The 17050-nt window shown below is 43.7% G+C and overlaps 1 protein-coding gene across 3 annotated transcripts in view; it reads right to left on the bottom strand.

Annotated features, from left to right (window-relative positions):
* Nucleotides 1–17050, bottom strand: part of PTPRT (protein tyrosine phosphatase receptor type T) — a 468237-nt gene that overhangs the window by 116432 nt on the left and 334755 nt on the right. For all 3 annotated transcript variants that reach the window (XM_069033796.1, XM_069033797.1, XM_069033798.1), the window contains one exon: nucleotides 3058–3259. In XM_069033796.1, the coding sequence (XP_068889897.1) occupies nucleotides 3058–3259 (202 nt within the window). The remainder of the gene's footprint in view (nucleotides 1–3057; nucleotides 3260–17050) is intronic.

Raw genomic sequence — 17050 nt, 5'->3', positions numbered from 1 at the left:
GTATTAGGATGAGTGAATAAGTGGTAGAGTTGAGAAAAGCACCCCTGAATCCCGAATCTTGTTCCCTGTTCTGGTCAGTGGATTAGCCCCCTCACATGTTAAGGTTTTTTTAATATACAGACTTAAGCTGTGTCCCCTTGATTAGCTGGAGGGTGTGCTAAGAAGCACAACAGATGAAAAGAGAGGAGCACAAACTAGCTCCCAAAGCCAGGACATTTCCCCCTGGTGCTTTAGTGCTGCTGACTCAACAGGCAGCTGCAGAGATCCCAATGCCACCCGCGGGCAGCGCCCAGCCATGGCATCCCCATCTCTGATGTGTTTCCCCAAGCAATACAGAAACCCACTGAATAAAAACCCACTCAGCCAAACTCTCGTTTCTCCTTCTGCTTTGTTATCTTCTCTTAGGACCATTCCATGAAAGTAGGAGAGCTTTCCTCAGGAAATATATTTGACTTATTACATCACATCTTCCTTCCCCAGGAGCAGGCATCTGCTTGGGACAAGTTTTACTGCTGAAGACCTGAAGGGATCCTGAGGTCAGAGCAGCACCAAATTTGTTCCAAAGATGCAGGTTTTGCTGGAATAACTTTAAAGTATAAAGCAAACAGAAGAATTCACACAAATAGTTCATCTGTAGCCCACAAGGGCAAGCTGCATTGTGGGGGATCCCATATTTAATCCTCTCATAGTGATTTCCACTGTAATCCTGTTTACAATCAGGATTTTTATCTAAATGCCTGGAAACTGTCAAGAATGGGGGCTGCCATTATCAGCTCAGCTGCTGGCTTCCCTGTCAATAAGCTGGGAATACGTTCAGAATGAATGTCAACAGCTTAAGAAGGATTTCTCTGGAACAAGGTGCTCTGCATCAAGGGGAAGCAGTGACTCACTGAAAGGAGACTCATCACCAGTGGTCTTCTACACCAGAGATCACTGGAGATGCCGGAGATCACAGAATGGTTTGGGTTGGAAGAGGTCTTAAAGATCATCCAGTTCCAACCCCCTGCCCTGGGCAGGGACATGTTCCACCAGCCCAGGTTGCTCCAAGCCCTCTCCAAACTGGACTTGGGCACTTCCAGGGATGGGGCAACCACAGCTTCTCTGGGCACCCTGTGCCAGGGCCTCCCCACCCTCACAGGGAAGGATTTCTTCCTAACATCCAACCTAACCCTGCCCTCTTTCACGTTAAAACCATTCCCCCTTGTCCTATCCCTCCAGGCCCTTGTCCCAAGTCCCTCTCCAGCTCCCTTGGAGCCCCTTTAGGCACTACTGTAGAAGGCTACAATAAGGTCACCCCAGAGCCTTCTCCAGGTGAGCACCCCCAGCTCTCCCAGCCTGGCTCCAGAGCAGAGGGGCTCCAGCCCCAGAGCATCTCCGTGGCCTCCTCTGCACTTGATCCAACAGCTCCATGTCCTTCCTGTGCTGAGGACCCCAGAGCTGCTTTCAGTGCTCCAGGTGAGGTCTCCTGAGGACAGAGGAGAGGAGAAAAATCCCCTCCCTCGACCTGCTGGCCACAATGGCACAGCAGGAATTGCTGAGCCTCTGCTCTGGCCAGAGGGGACAGTGCTACAGCACAGCTTAGTGCACCCACACAAACAAATCCACTCACACACTGCTACAGCACAGGTGCCTGTCCATTTGAAAAAAAAAAAAATACAGCCTCACAAGGACATTCCTGTCAATGCAAAAATCCTTCTTCTCCCTAATAACCTCGAGGCTGCCTTTTAGAGCAAGTTTAATGGTAATTTTCAGATTATTTGGCAAATGTATCAAAAACTTGACCACGCAATGAGATAATCCAATGTCAGAGACTACCCAAATGTTTGCAAAGAGTTTGTTACCACCTATTGAGAGCCAGATATTTGCAAGACAGGGGGGCAAAAAAGTCAATAAACCAAGCTCAGTGTGCATATAGTTGGTCCCCATGCAGGCTGCTAACACAATCTGAGCACTCATGGGCTAATAAAATGCAAAGAAATGGAATCAGAGGGGAAAAGCCCCCAAACCATTGCTGTGGTTTTTTATTTCTCTGGTTGCCAGGGAATAAAATGCACGCTGTGCTGCCCCTTCACAGCAGGGCTGCAGAAACCCCAACAGCCTGTGGAGCTGTTTGGACACTTAATGGCTTTTACTTCAAGTGGTTTGGGGCTTTAGTGCTAAATGGGAAAGGTTCAACCCCCGAGCAGAGGGAAGGGATACACTTTGCTTCCTTAAAATTTATCCTGTCACTTACGGCTCACAACTTGCTATTATTAACCGATTTTGAAACAGGGCAGTGGAAAAATCTATACTGTAGTGCACTCTTTTCTACAGTAACCAGCCATAATTTCAAGCTATACCAGAGCCCTGAATGTTCCAGATGTTTATTTTGACTTTACTGAAAAAATAGTTAAAATAGTGCAAAAAATGACAGCTTTTCTCTCTGTTAGAGAACCTATTTTAGTGCTATCAACTAAATATTAAAATCCACGTTTATCTGCCCAATATCACCACTACCAACCCTTTATCCATATATTTTTAGCCTGTTTCCTCTTTTTTTTTTTTTTTTCACACCTTCCCTTTGCCATGCCTCCTTATTTTAGTGCCTTTCATATTCTTGTCTGCCTCAAGCCCTCCCTCTGCTCTTACTCATAAAAACCCCCAAGGAAAACAGCTTTCCTCCTTTATTTTTAGTCTCTTTGCACTATTAATTCCAATACTTCATTACATCCATTTTGGTACATCCTGAAAATAAAAACCACATTATGGAAGGAGCTTCCCCAGCCAGGCAGATAATGCTAACAATAATTACTGTAGGGGTAGTTCATTTGTAGAACTAATGATGATTCTCATTTAAAATGCTCCACAGATATCCAGGGATATTTAGGGCACCCACAAATTAACCCCTGTAATTGTAACCCAAATAAACAAAGGTTTGTGGCTGTTTCAAAACTCTGCCCTATGAAACTTGGGACAGACATTAAGCTGAGTATTTTTTTATAATTTTATGCATCAGCTTTGAGTCTAAGGAACAAATCCCTAGAAAGTTTGATTTTTTCTTCTTCTCCAAAGCAGTACCTGAAATCTTAGTTGCAATCCGGGTGGTGATGGGTGGCCCAAAGCCCTTGACTGTGCTGGCTTTGATGGTGAATGAATAGGTAGTGCCTGGGTATAATCCCACAAAGAGGTGATGGGTTTCATTCCTCAGCTTGAAGACTTTCCCTCTTTGGCTGGACAGGTCGGCACTGGGATCCAGAGACCCAACAGCTTTGTATGTGATCTGCAAATGAAGAACAAGGAAAAGGAGGTGATGAGGGGCCTTCTGCACCTGGCTTCTCTCTGCTGCCCTGTTTTCTCACCTCTTGAGGCTCAATTGCAAACACAAGGACAGGTATTGTTTCAGGATTATTTCAGTATCTCCCATGAGCAGTTTCATATTTGGGTGCTGTCAAACAAACATGACAATTTTTCCAAGGCTTTACTTAGGGAAAAACTAATTTCCTCTCTCTGCTAAAGCCTCAGCATGTGCTGGTTTACAACAAAAGATGCAAAGAATTGCTTTTTGTTTCCAAGCTCAGAACATCTGCAGTCAAACCAGAGCACACAGCACGCCCGGCAGGATTTTCATGAGAACCACCCGTGCAAGCTCCCACAGTTTATGAAAACCCTTGGTGCAAACATGGATATATTTCCTTTTGGCAAACCACATCCTCAAAGGCAGCTGAAAACAATGGCAGCCTTTTTATGACAACAAAAGCTTTGGAAGTCTTTTCCTGTGCTACAGAGAATAGGCTGAAATGAAATGATATGTTTAAATGAAATAAATATCATCACATCTTTAGACAGAAGCCCTTCTCTCTGTGGAAAGCAGCTCCTGCCATCCTTTCCCACCCCTCATTCTGAGCCTCAGAGTGCTGGTTTACACGTGGTGCAACGCCTGGTTGACATCTGGGATAAGCCAGGAGGGTTCCAGAGCTGGAGGGACCTGAGTACACCTGGCACCGGTGCCAGCACACCCTGAAACCTGCTCGAGCTCAGCCTGCTCATCCATGGCAACCCTCCTGATATACAGACACTTGCAAGGAAAACTCATGACTTATTTACCAGCCAATTCCTTGCCCGAGTTCCAAATTCAATCCCAAGGCAGCTCAATTTCAATAGAGCTGTCAATATAATGTACCATGCTCTGCTGCTCTCCTAACCTTTCTTGATATTATGGGATCCTCACTTATTTGTAATGAAACACTATGAATAAATCAATGTATGTTAATACATGAAGTCTTCAATTTTTTATTAAGGTCTCCACAAGAATCTAATTCCCAGCTTTTCTGAAAGAGCCTTTGAAAATCTTGAAGTCCCTTGCTTTATGACAGGAGGAAAATGTTGCATTTTGAGGAAAAATAAATACCCAGTGTTTAAAAAGGGAGGCTTTAATAATAACAGGATAAATAAGAGACTGAGACTGATGTTACTGACAACAGAGAAGGGTGAGGGCATGTGAATCCTGTTATTTGGACAGAGAAGAACAATTTAGACAGAGCTGACATCCAAGATAAGGCAGCATAACAGAGAAGGGGCATGAATTACAACAGCAACAAGAAAGTACAGAAGCAAAACTCTTAGAAGAATTATAATTAGACAGCTTGTAGGTGATTTCATTGAAAACCAGCTAATTTTTCCAGGAATTACAACCTGGTTTTAAATTTTTATTACATGCCAGACACCTGAGAAAGAGACACATCTGAGCATAATGGTTCTTAAAATAAACAAAAAATTAAAAACAGGAGGAAATTCTCTACACCCACTGCTTTTCCTTCAGGGAGTCAAGAACCAGCATGGCATAGGACAGTATTTTGAGAGTTCTTATTGCATCAAAGCACTTCAAGACAAGGGAATATGTAAAAAGACCATTGGAATCAAATTGAGAAACAAATACTTAAATCAAGACCCTGTCCATGCCCAAGCTAAAATCCAAAAAGAAAAATGCATTTAATTTAATGTTCTGTAGGGATGAGCCAGTGCAATCTCATATGCTCTACATCCAGAGCTAGAGAAATAGCAATTCTATAAAACTACAAAGGGAAATCAGCAAAATAGGAATTGGGGAAAAAGAAAGGGAACTTCCTACACCTGGGGCATTAAACAGCACATTCACAGGATGCCCAGGCCAGGCAGTGGCCTATGCAAAATCAGTGGCATTTATTTTCAAGCACATTATACAGAAGGCTATAAACACAAGAGCAAGATGCACTTGTCCTTGATCTCCATCCATATGCATAAATGTATTCAGCTACTTCAGCAGTTCTAAAATCACTATAGAAACAGTTATTTTTCCTTATTTAAAAAGAAACCAAAACTCAGAAAACCCTATCCCCTTAAGGCAAAAAGAGTGAGAAAAGCTTTCAAGAAGAAAAAAACAACCGAAGAAGAAACCAACTCTCTGATTTTAAAAAACAAACACACCAACCCAATCTGCTGTTGACTACAGCAGAGAATAAGGGACCTTAAAACAACCTGGGTCAACTGACAAGAAGCAGGGAAGGAGGAAACAGCACTTGAGAGAATGTCCCCAATTTGATATCATAATGTAGGTCAATTTTCAAAGCAACTGCTCACTCAAATCAGACTTTGGTATTTCCCAAGACTCTTTTCAGGCTATGTAAACTCCAGCAGAGAGATCTGTGGCACAGCCAAATATGAGTTTACTTTTTCTGCAGCTGAGTCTCTTTCCAGTAGAATCGGACCCTGTTAAACCAGGTGATGTGAGGACATTCAGAGGAAGCCACCCTTGTGCCCAAAACAGAACATTTGATTCAAACTCATGAACAGTACCTGGATGCAGCACAGAGAACAGAAACACAACAGAGCAAAGCTGTGCCTGTGTCCAGTTTCACTCAGTCCACCAGCAGGAATATTTAAGGGCTGGTAAGTGCAAATGGTGCAGATACAGCAGCCAGTTCTTGCTCTCATCAGGGTCGAGCTCTTCTCTGCTCCCCACAAGGAGGGCTCTGAATGACTGGAGTGGGCAGGAAAGTGCACACAGACACTGCCAGGAGCCCCGGGCTGTGTGCCCACCTCAGGGAGGACTCTCCTCACCACCACGAGGAGCTGATGTTCTCTGAGTCTTCAGGCTGCCATTTGTAAAACGAGGGCTTTTACACTCCTCTACACAAACATTTGTGTGGCTGAGAAATCTGTGGCTTTCTGTAATTGCTGAGTGTTGCTGGTTAAGCAGCCAAACCCCAGGTGAACCAGAGGAAGCGGCCCTGGAAACAGAGCTGTCCATTTGGAAAACCAGGCAAACTCTTCCAGCTCAGGAAAAAAACCAAAAAACAGTCATTTTTCTCTTCCAAGTGAGCTACCTGCTGTTTCTTAGCTATTAGTGCTGCCCTGAGTGTGGATTAACATCTGAGAGCTCTGTTTCAGCCTTATTCCTCTCTGGACCTCCAGGCACAGCGACAGCAGCTGCCACTTCAGCTGCAGCCACAGCTGCCCTTGCCAGCAGCGTGTCCTGGGGCTGGCCTGGCACACAGCCCTGCTCTGCCAGCACAGGCTCTGCATCCCTCCTCACTGCCAGCATCAGCTCCAGGGGCTGAACTCAGTGGGGTTTCCCCGCTGGAATATCTGAGAAGTGCCACACATATGGGTTTGTGTGTATCCATGGCCCTGGGTCGGAAGATTCCTCCTCCAGAAATCAAGATATCATTTTTATGCTCATTTTCATGTATAAATGTGTCCTCCATCAAATTATAGCCTGGTAAAAGGAAGGCAGCAAAAAAGTTTCCAGTCTTCTTAACTGATTTAAACTCAATTTTCTGAAGCAAGAGAAATTTCAGGGAATCAGAGTGAAGAATTTTCAAGAAACCGTGGAAATTTCCAACTCTGGAGTAATTTATAAAAGCACAAAAATATGTCTGGAGAAGAAATATGGCACTTCCCTGGAACAAGAAGGATGCTGGAAAAAACACCTGTCTTGTGGTTTGTATGCTGAATATTTATCTTAATTTCTTGTTCCAAGTGTCAAAGCATTTCATTACAAAACAAACAAGAGATTCTAATCTAAAAAAATGAGATGACTCAATCGCTCGAAAGCAGCTGTTCTAAATTATTTTTAAATAATCTATTTTAAAGACAAGCTGAGCCATCTAATACTTCTGTATTCTCAAAAAAAAAAAAAAAAAAGAAACAATATTATTAATTTTAAAGTTTCAAAGCATAGACAGAAAACAAACAGAAAAATACCCAAAAATATATTTTAAACTTTAATTCTGATTGGAAATATTGAAAATACTTATTTGCATTCTGATGCAGAATAAATGCATATACAAAGATGAGGAAATTTCTCACAAGACTGAAACTCTATGGTTTTTAACCACCTTTCTGATCTCCTCTGCAGGCCAGGCACTGTCCTAAGTGGAAAGTTGTCTTTGCTCTGCAAACTGGAATGTCTGTCCAGGGTTTCCATAGGGAATGGAGAGTTTACACATCAGCTCCAGGGGAACTCGATGCTCCCAAGGAAAATTTTAGTGCCCAACACTGCTATGGTTCTAAACCCCACAAAATTAGGCAAAGAAACACACATTAATAAATCTTAAATCTTCCTTGGAACCTCTCTCACTGAGGTCATTAAATGCTTCTCATACTGAAGCAATAAAAGCAGTAAATCTGGTAAAACCAGAAAATCAAATGGTGAAGGAACTCAGAAAAATAAAGAACAGCAATTTTCCCACCAGCACAAGAGGGGCAGAACACTGAGCCCGGGGTCCTCCCAGCTGCACAGGAGTGATGGATTCATGAGGTCTCAGATGCTGATATCCCTGGTCAACTGTGCAAAATTTGGCTACATGAGTCCAAAGTCTTTGTTAAATGTAAAACAGGTCAACAGAAGCAGTTTGAGTCTACTGGAAACTATCAAAAAAGGCTTTCTATGTTTAATGTCCAGGTGTTCAGTGATGTATAACTGCTGTGGCAGACTGGAGAATAAAACAAGAAAAGATCAGCATAAAGAAGTAGGCTGGTGAGCAAGTTCACTGCTGGTTGTTATTTAAGCACCCTGTGCCAGTGCACTCTAGTCCCCATTGACCACAGGCACCCCCTCTTATCCCACCTTTCCCTCTCTTTTTCCATCCACTTTTAAACCTCGGAATATTAACTCCTTGAAATCACTGAGCTATGGTAACAACCCCAGAGATGTAGATGTAACACTGAGAGCATAAGCAGAGCTCTTCTCCCCTTCACAGAGCCCAATTTAACACAATTTTCTGTGGAGATGTGAACACTTTGCTAACTGTCATCGTCTGTGACTGCAGAATTTCTCTTACAAGGATATAAACTTTCCTAGGGAAGGGAGGGATTATAGCAGAGGTATTAACTAAACTAGGAAGCACAAATTTATTATCCACTGCAAGAGAGAAAGAACATAATTTAAAAAAACCAAACAAAAATAACTGGCTTGGATTTTTCAAAACAAGCAAGTGCACAAGCACGCAAATCTGGTGAATTTTACTCCTGCTTTGCATGGTGGAGGAAAAAAGTGCTTTATCCTGTGCTTTCTGAAATAGAAACGCTATCAAGAGTTGAAAATTAGAGGTTAAAAAATCCTTATGGTAAAAAGGGTACATACTGTTAAAAATGTGGCAATTAAGCAGTGAAATAGACCATCAAGAGACATGATGAATTAACTTTGGGTTTAGAAGTTCCTTTGGAAGAACCTATTATGGCATGAACACGAGGCCCTAAGCTTGAGACAAGAACACTGTGATAAAGATCTCATCACTCCATTGTGATGGCCCTTCTTGCCCTGCACTACTAAAATCCTCAGGGAACCCAGGATGGCTGTTCAGACTCTCTTTAATCCTCTTAAATAAATAAATTAACAAGGCAGAATATGCTGCTCAAATCACGGCTGATAGATCCATTTAGCCTCCCCATACATTTGGTACATATGAGTAGGATTTCACCCTGATGAATAACAGAGTTGTCAGGATTTTGTGTGTTCATAACCTTAAAACTGCAGGCAGAACGCTCCAATGTCTCGGGATTGAGAGCTTGCCAGTCAACAGAAAAAAAAAAATATGCTCATATGTTTCTTCTCACAGCAATTGATCCCAGTATGCAGACCACTTTATCTTATATCTTTTGTCATATGGAATTAATCAACCCCAGTGAGCAGAATTTTGCTCTCTACAGCCATATCCACCATCAAACATTGGGACTTTAAGCTTCCCCTCTGATTTTAGCAATTGCAGCCTGCTTCAATGCAAATGGTAAGTACTGCTGTTAAATCACACACTACTTTGTGGATACATTATACAACCTCATATCTATTTTCCATTTTAGTGACAGCCTGCATAGCAGTTTGGGGAAGGCATTTGAAGCCTATAAATCCATTGCATTATTCCCCTACATTCCCAGCAACATTTTATGTGCCTGTCCTTATAAAACAGCCCATTCTGCCTCTCCATACCCCTCCTGCAACCCCTCCCATCTGGGGATGATTTGGAGCTGACAGGTAGCTGCAGTAGGTCCCTCTATATATAAAATAGTATTTTTTCTCCCCTTTTCCACTTAGCAATGCCTCAAGACTAAAACAATCTCTTGCTATGGACAAGAGAGGAGGCAGAACAAGGAAGATGACACAGTCACTCCATGCATGAGTGTGCCAAGGTCAGGAGCAGGGTCTGCAGGGACACCCTGCCTGGTGTCTGTCCCTTTATTGAGTCAGAAGAAAAGCTTTTCCCGACTTCTTGCTGCTTTTTGAACTCACTCCTGCCTTGTGAAGCAAGACCTGGAATCAAGACCTTTTTTATCCCTTGGTTCTTATCATACCATGCTGCACATGGGGCATGGGGAGGGGGGCTGTGCTGGGAATAAGGATCCCAGTGACTGTCACAGATGTCAGCTCCTCCAGCACTGCTCAGCAGGTGGGAGAGGAGGAGGCAGCCTGTCCATCCCACCAGAGAATTCCATTGTCTGCAGTCACTTCCCACATCAGGGCTGGGCTCAGCCTCCCCTGCCCTGTGAGACTGTGTCCTGCCACCAGGTCCCTCCAGTCCCGCTGCTGACCACCCTGCTCAGCTGATGGAAAATGCTGGGACCAAACCCACTGAAACAACAAAGCTGCTGGCATCCCAGAAAATTAAAGCTGCAGACCAGTCCCAGCTTTTATTTCTGCCTTTTTTTTCCCTCTTCTGGAGAGGGACTTTTCAGAAAGGCATGAAGTGATAGGACGGGGGGGATGATTTAGATTGGATATTGTGAAGAAATTCCTTACTATAAGAACGGAGATACACTGGCACAGGTTGCCCAGAGAGTTTGTGGACACCCCATCCCTGGATGTGTGTAAGTCCAAAGTTGGATGGGGCTTGGAGCAACCTGGTCTAGTGGAAGGTGTCCCTGCCCGTGGCAGGGGGTTGGAACCAGAGGAGCTTTAAGGTCCCTTCCAACCCAAACCATTCTGGGACTCTATAATTCTCATTTTGAAAACCACTTTGGTCCCAACTGGACAATCCTCTCAGGAGCTCAAGTCACTTCTATTTAACCAGATGACACCCAGGCAGACTCAGCTGTGAACAAGCCTGACTTAGTGGTGTTTAAATCCTCCTTAGACAGCTTTAGAAATGCTCAGTGTTCAGCTGCCAGGAGCCCAGCCCCAGTGCACTCATACCCAATACAGAGGAACTCCACGAGTGCCAGGCTGTGCTCCTGCCCAGCACCTGCAGCAACCAGGAACCTCCCCCTGTGCTTTGCCACGCCACTTGCTTCAAATTCACAACAGGGTTGGCACAAGACTTCACAAATAGATGAGGAAGAATTTTGTCATAGGCAAAGCGTGATTTTCCAGGGCTGGAAAACATTCTGCAATTCATAAGAGTGCAGAGATAAGGGAGTCAGGTATCAGCAGAGAGCTGGATGTGTTTCACAGGGTTCAGCACTGCAGATGGAGGGGAGGTGAAACCAACTGCAAGGTTTCATGATTGAAAACACCTCAGGAAACAATAGGCTATTTAGTTTTAAATCTTGCCTTACATATTCCACTCCATGCTCTAATAAAGCCTACAGGAAAACTTCATTTTCCCCCGTATCCCAAAAATAAACACAAATCAAGTGATGCATTCAAGTCTGACAGAAATATCCTTGAACTCAAAGTTATACAAACATAACCATTCATTTCCCTAGTTGCTGCCTCGGGGAAGCAGTTTTCCTCCAGGCAGGTGTTAAGATGCCACGTGCAATGTGAGTTAACCATGAAAATTACTTTTATCACAGAATGGTTTGGCTTAGAAGGGACCTTAAACCTCAACTTGTTCCAAATCCACTGCTGTGGGCAGGGGCACCTTCCACTAGACCAGGTTTTTATGATGGAAAAAAACCAGCTGTAGCTCAGGGTATCTGCTGGAAATGTTTTATTTAGAATTCAGCATGTGCAGAGGGTGTCCAAGGTGAAGATGTTCTTCTGAACATCTCACTGACATTTTGGGCACCACTGACCTTCCAGAAATTTTGCAATGCTTCTCCATAGTTCTTACTACATATGGATTTTTGCTCACGTAGTCAACACTGAGTTTCCAAAAGTCATCTTTTTGAACCTGAGTTGTGTCACCCCTAAGACACCCAACATCAAGAGCAGCTTCAGGTGTTGATAGAACAGGAAGAAACATCCATTCCCAACCACAGCCTTCCCTTCCTGCTTTCTACCTGGCCTTGACAACAAGATCCATAAGATACTTTAAAAATTATAACCATATTCCTTACACAGATCAGCCCAGCACCAGCAGTGGGCAGGATCTGGCTCCTCCCCAGTCTGAGCCATGAAGGTTTAATTGCCCCCTCCTCTGCCGTGACAGCTCTGAGCACCAAGCTGGAAAAGGACAGTTTAGCACTTCTGAATTCAAACCCGGCAAGCCAACACCTTCCCCAGCCTGAAACTCACTGGAGAATGAAATCAGCTCTTTTCTCCCCCACAGCCCCTTGCTTGAGGTCACTCCCAGAACCACAGTCCCACAGTAAAACACCACTGCCTGGACAACTATCGGTGTTTTAAGGAGCTGATGCAATACAGGGAGTGAATTACAGAGTCACTGCCTGCTGAACCCAAGAGACAAAAGCAGGTACAGGTCTAGGAGACAAAGCCCAGACTTTGTTTATACTGCTTTTTGTGCAGAAATCTTTACTTTCAGGCATTAATCCTGCATTTAATCTTGGCTTTTCAGCAAAGATAATTTGCTTTCCAAAGGTGAAATATAATTATTGTTTTGTATCATTTTAAGTAGCTACAGAGATTCTCCTCCTGCAATAGAGATTCCACTCCAGGTTCGCTGGCACAGTCCCCATCCCTGTTTACAGTGTGACTGTCTGGTAGCACTTGCCACTTCCATTTCCAAGGCTGGTATCAAGCAGAGTGTAAATTCACAAACAACCAGGGCCCAGAATGTGGGCTCTACATTTGATTCCAAGTTCAAAGCCGAGAGTGTCGGAGGTGGAGGACTCAGATCTGTGTTTTGCATCAAAGCATGCTAATATTTTGTCTAGCTCACCTCTATTTTCACATTCCAGCACAAATCTCACTTGGGTGTGAAAGATAAGGCATGAGGAACATAAGGAATCCCTTCTTTTCCACATATATTATCAGAGCTGCTTGTTTTCCTGAAGGGAACAGGAGAGAGGCATGATCCCTCTACAACACCCCATGGGCTGTTAAATGTAAGGCATATAAGAGTAGAGACTCTATGCAAAGAACCACGGAATGGTTTGGGTCAGAAGAGACCTAAAAGCCCATCCAGTGCCACCCCCTGCCATGGGCAGGGACACCTTCCACTATCCCAGGTTGCTCCAAGCCCCATCCAACCTGGCCTTGGACCCTTCCATGGATGGGGCAGCCACAGCTTCTCTCAATAACCATCTCCAGTGCTGCACCATCCTCTTAGTAAAAAGTTTCTTCCTAATATCTAATCTAAATCTCTGCCCTCTTTCAGTTTAAAAGCATTTTCCGTTGTCCTATCACTCCATGGCTTTATCCAAAGCCTCTCTTTAACTCTCTTATAGCCCCTTTAGATACTGGAAAATGCTCTAAGGTCTCCTCAGAGCCTTTTCTCCTCCAGGCTGACCCCTGATTGCTTGATGTGCCCATGGCAGGGACTGGAACAAGATGGGCTTTAAGGTCATTTCCAACCCAAACCATTCCATGATTCTATGAACATTATTGGCCCCACCACAGACTGAGGGTGATTTACACAGAAGCAAAAGCAGCACAGACTCATCACAGCTTTAACCCCAAATCATGGGGAAAGTCTTTCAAAGGCCTTAATACTCTTAAGACACAGGAACCATAAGAAGCCTGGCTGCACACCTGGATACATCTGCAAGGGATGAAGGGCAGGAGGAGCACTCAGTACAGGAACACCAGCTGGAAGCATCTAAGCCAATATTCTGAGCCCAGCAAATCCCTCAAACACACATTTAGCCTCCTTTCCTGCCAAGGGGAGCTGAAGTGTGTCTCTACACGCTCATCTCAAAAGCAGAGGATAAGTGAATCAAACCCAGAGCTCTGTTCTTATCCCAAAATCAACCTGTGAGCAGTCACACAAAAAATTAAAAATTCTTCTTCAGTGAAGGAACTGCAGAGCACTAAGGATGAGAACTCACCTGTAAATCAGTTCTAACACCTATTAAACCAAAATTTACTTTTCTCTGTTGATTTTTTGTCCTTTCTTTTTGGGCTCTATCTTACAATTTTCAGACTTAGAGCAGAACTGAAAGCATCTCAAACCCCAAGTACCCATGAAAAATATGCAAAAGTGGCCCAGCTTTGCTAATCACAAAATAATCTGATTGCCTGTACCTCAGCATGCTCTTCACACACTGAGTTTGCCTTAGCAGAAAGAGAAAGCATCACAAGAGCAGGTACAACCATTTCTTGACGTTGTGTGTTAAAACAATGACTCTGACTGCACTTTTCACAGTTTCCTCTCAAGATACACCATCAAATTTTCCCAGTTCTGTCTTTTTTTACATCAGAAAGAAAAAAAAAAACAACCCCGTGTGGAGTAAGTGTAGGACGAAAAGGATGTGCAATTTTCCAACCCGTTTTTCAAATTTTTAAATACCTTCACCCTTCCTGTCTAGCATAATTGCCAAAAATAGTTTGGCCAGTTGCAAAGATTTTGAAAACTGCTGCAAGTCTAAATCAGCCTTACAAAACAGAATGGAAGCCAAAGCATCTCCCCCATTAATGCACACCTGCCATAAATAAGAGGGCAAGAAATTCCTCCTGAAGCCAATGTACGAAACCTTGTTTTAATGCCCTAAGTAATAGCAAATAAATCCACCTGAACTGCTTCAGCCAGCAGAAAAAAAAGCTAAGTTGCTTCTGCAAAGAAAAATGGTCAGCTTTGAGCTAGATAACAGTGAAGAAAATAAATGTTTATATGCAAAATATTCGCTTGGAATTTAATGCTTAAGAAGCCATCCTGCATATTGGTATTTATAGCAAGACAGAACATGTTTTCCTGAGCAGCTCTGCAAAGGTAGACAAGGCTGAAGTTCTCATGAATATTGCTCAGCCTGTGGTGGAGGAGTTGGGGTTTGCAGAGTTCTCTGCTGGCCCCATCCTGCTGTAACAGTGGGATAAAAGGGGAAGGATCCAGGCCCATCCATGGAGTGGATGTGGGGAAAGGGAGAAGGGGAGGTAGAGCTCCCCAAACCCCATCTCAGAGCAGCACAGAAGCTGAACCTGAAGGGCAAACAGCCCACTGGCCCAATCCCAAAAATGTTTTCTGAATCTTTTCCTTCTACATCTCAGCTACATACATGTTGCATCAGCTAGAACTTAAAGGATTAATTCCACATTTTCCTTTGAAAAACCCATTTAACTCCCCATAACTCCTGTACTCCTCACATAACATCCTCCTTCTTCCCTCCCTTGCTGGAAAGTTTCTGCTCCTTCCCTCTCTCAGGGGCACATGGCTTGATGCTGCCATTTTGGTTTCCTCTCTAATAAAAACATATTATCAGAAAGAACAAATCCTGTGCCCCACATAACAGAGCCTCTAAAAGACTTCCCAGTGCTCACACCCAGAGGCCTTCCATTTGTGCCCTGACTGTTTGCAGCTTCTGCTAAATAAACTCACTGCTGCTGGTTCCCTCTTGAATAAATCCTGGACCTGATTTTCTAATGTCCTGGGAACAATCCAGAGTCAGAAGACATCTGGAAATCCTCCATCACCTTGGAAAAACAACATCCTTTGTTCCTCAGGACACAAGTGCTCTGGAGTAAATACATGGGATATAGCTTTTGCAGACACATTAGGTACTACATGAATAAAATCCCATTACAATTGTAGAAGAGGTTGTCTCCAATCAGGTTTGCTGCAGTAAGTTCTCTGCTTTATTTACCTGAACTATATTTTCCCAGAAGCCAGAGGCTGTAAAATCCACAGTGTATAAAGCAAGCTAAAAATTCCTACCAAAACAATTTTTTTTCAAGTGACTTCCCACACAAAGGTGTCTCTGAGCTATCCATTAGCTCCAAGTGAGCTACGTCTCATTGAACAACTAAATACTCTTTGTAGAGGGAGAAAACACACAGCAAGTGCAGAAAATGTGTTCCAAAGTCAGAAGCTGAGGTGAAGTTCCTCCCCAAGTTATCACAGTGCTCCAGGATCACTGGGGGCATCTCACTCACCTGGGCACAGGACACTGAAAGGACTGGCCAGACAGGGTTGTTGTAAAAATCCAATGCCTATGAGCCCCTTATCCACTAAAACCAAGGCTGGAGGGAGAAAAATCTACCATGACCCAGCTCTTTGTGTAATGTTCTGTATAAACACCTCTTCATTTCCTAAAATCCAGCTGTCTTCAAATATAACTGCTGGTCCAACAGGGTGGGATACGTGTCCAAATGGGCAGCTCCAGGAACCACATCAGCAACGGCCTCACACAGCACTCAGAGCAGAGGCTGATTCATTTTGTTCACACAAGGACAAACTAAAGCCAGCTCTAGACCTTTCTCCCCATGCTACATTGATTTTTGTATTTTACTCAATTTGAGAAAACATGGGCATTCACTCAAACACTGACTAGCCCAAAAATAACTGTATTATGCACATTACAGTCCATTTTACATTGTAAGGTTTATTTCAGCTGTGTTATTTTGTTTTCTGAAGGCACAGTGTGGAGACCTCGCAAATGAAAAGTGAACTGCTAAGATCTTTAGATACCTCTCAACTCCAGTTCTGGTTTTATGGTTCTGTAATCAACTTCCAATCCACACGAAAACATTTCAATCTCACTTTAAAGATGTTTTGCAAAACTCTTGGCATAATGCACCTGCTGTACTTCATTACACTTGCCTGCTCTCAAGTTCCAAACCGGAGTGAGAAAAGATACTTTTCTGTTCCCTTTTTTAATAGTCTATTGGATTTTCCTGCTACTTCATCTGTAGGAATATAGCCAACCATAAATTGTGTTATTTGGATAATCCATTAGATTGGTTCAACCTCCTTTTTCTTTGTTCCCCACACTAGCAGCAATATTCTGAGCACTCTTCACTCCACCCTTGCGATGCTCCAAAGATACTCTGAATTGCTTTAGTTGGCATTAAAATCTTCACAGCTCAGAGTCTCAAAGGACGAACTTTAAAATAATCCAATTTATTGTTCCAACTCCCCTTTTAGGATTATCTTGCTCTGCTGCTTCTTCCCTTTCACTAATGAGATGTAAAATCAGATGAGTCTGACTAGCTCCACCTCTGCTTTATAAATAAGGAGAAAAACCTCCATAAAGGATGTACCTCGACTCTTTGGAGACTCTTTTGGAGTGCTCCCCCTTGGCAAGGGTCTCTCCAGGAGCACCACATGGAACGTGCTCTAGGTCTCTCCTGCTTGGTGCAGTGTTCTGTGTTCCCTGCTTTCCCTGTAACTCCAGAAGTGTTTGGAGAGGGCAGAAGGGGAAGAGAACAGCTTGACTGCTCAGTGCCACTGTCACTCCGTGCCAAGGAAAGCCCCAGTGCCGACACCTCAGCTGGGCCAGCGTCTGGACACGGAGCAGGGGCAGGGGCAGAGCAGTGGGGCCC

This window comes from Aphelocoma coerulescens, chromosome 20 (genome assembly GCF_041296385.1).
Source record: "Aphelocoma coerulescens isolate FSJ_1873_10779 chromosome 20, UR_Acoe_1.0, whole genome shotgun sequence".
NCBI classification, from domain to species: domain Eukaryota; kingdom Metazoa; phylum Chordata; class Aves; order Passeriformes; family Corvidae; genus Aphelocoma; species Aphelocoma coerulescens.
Note: the sequence above shows the minus strand (reverse complement) of the source record. Positions and strands in the feature narration are given on the sequence as shown.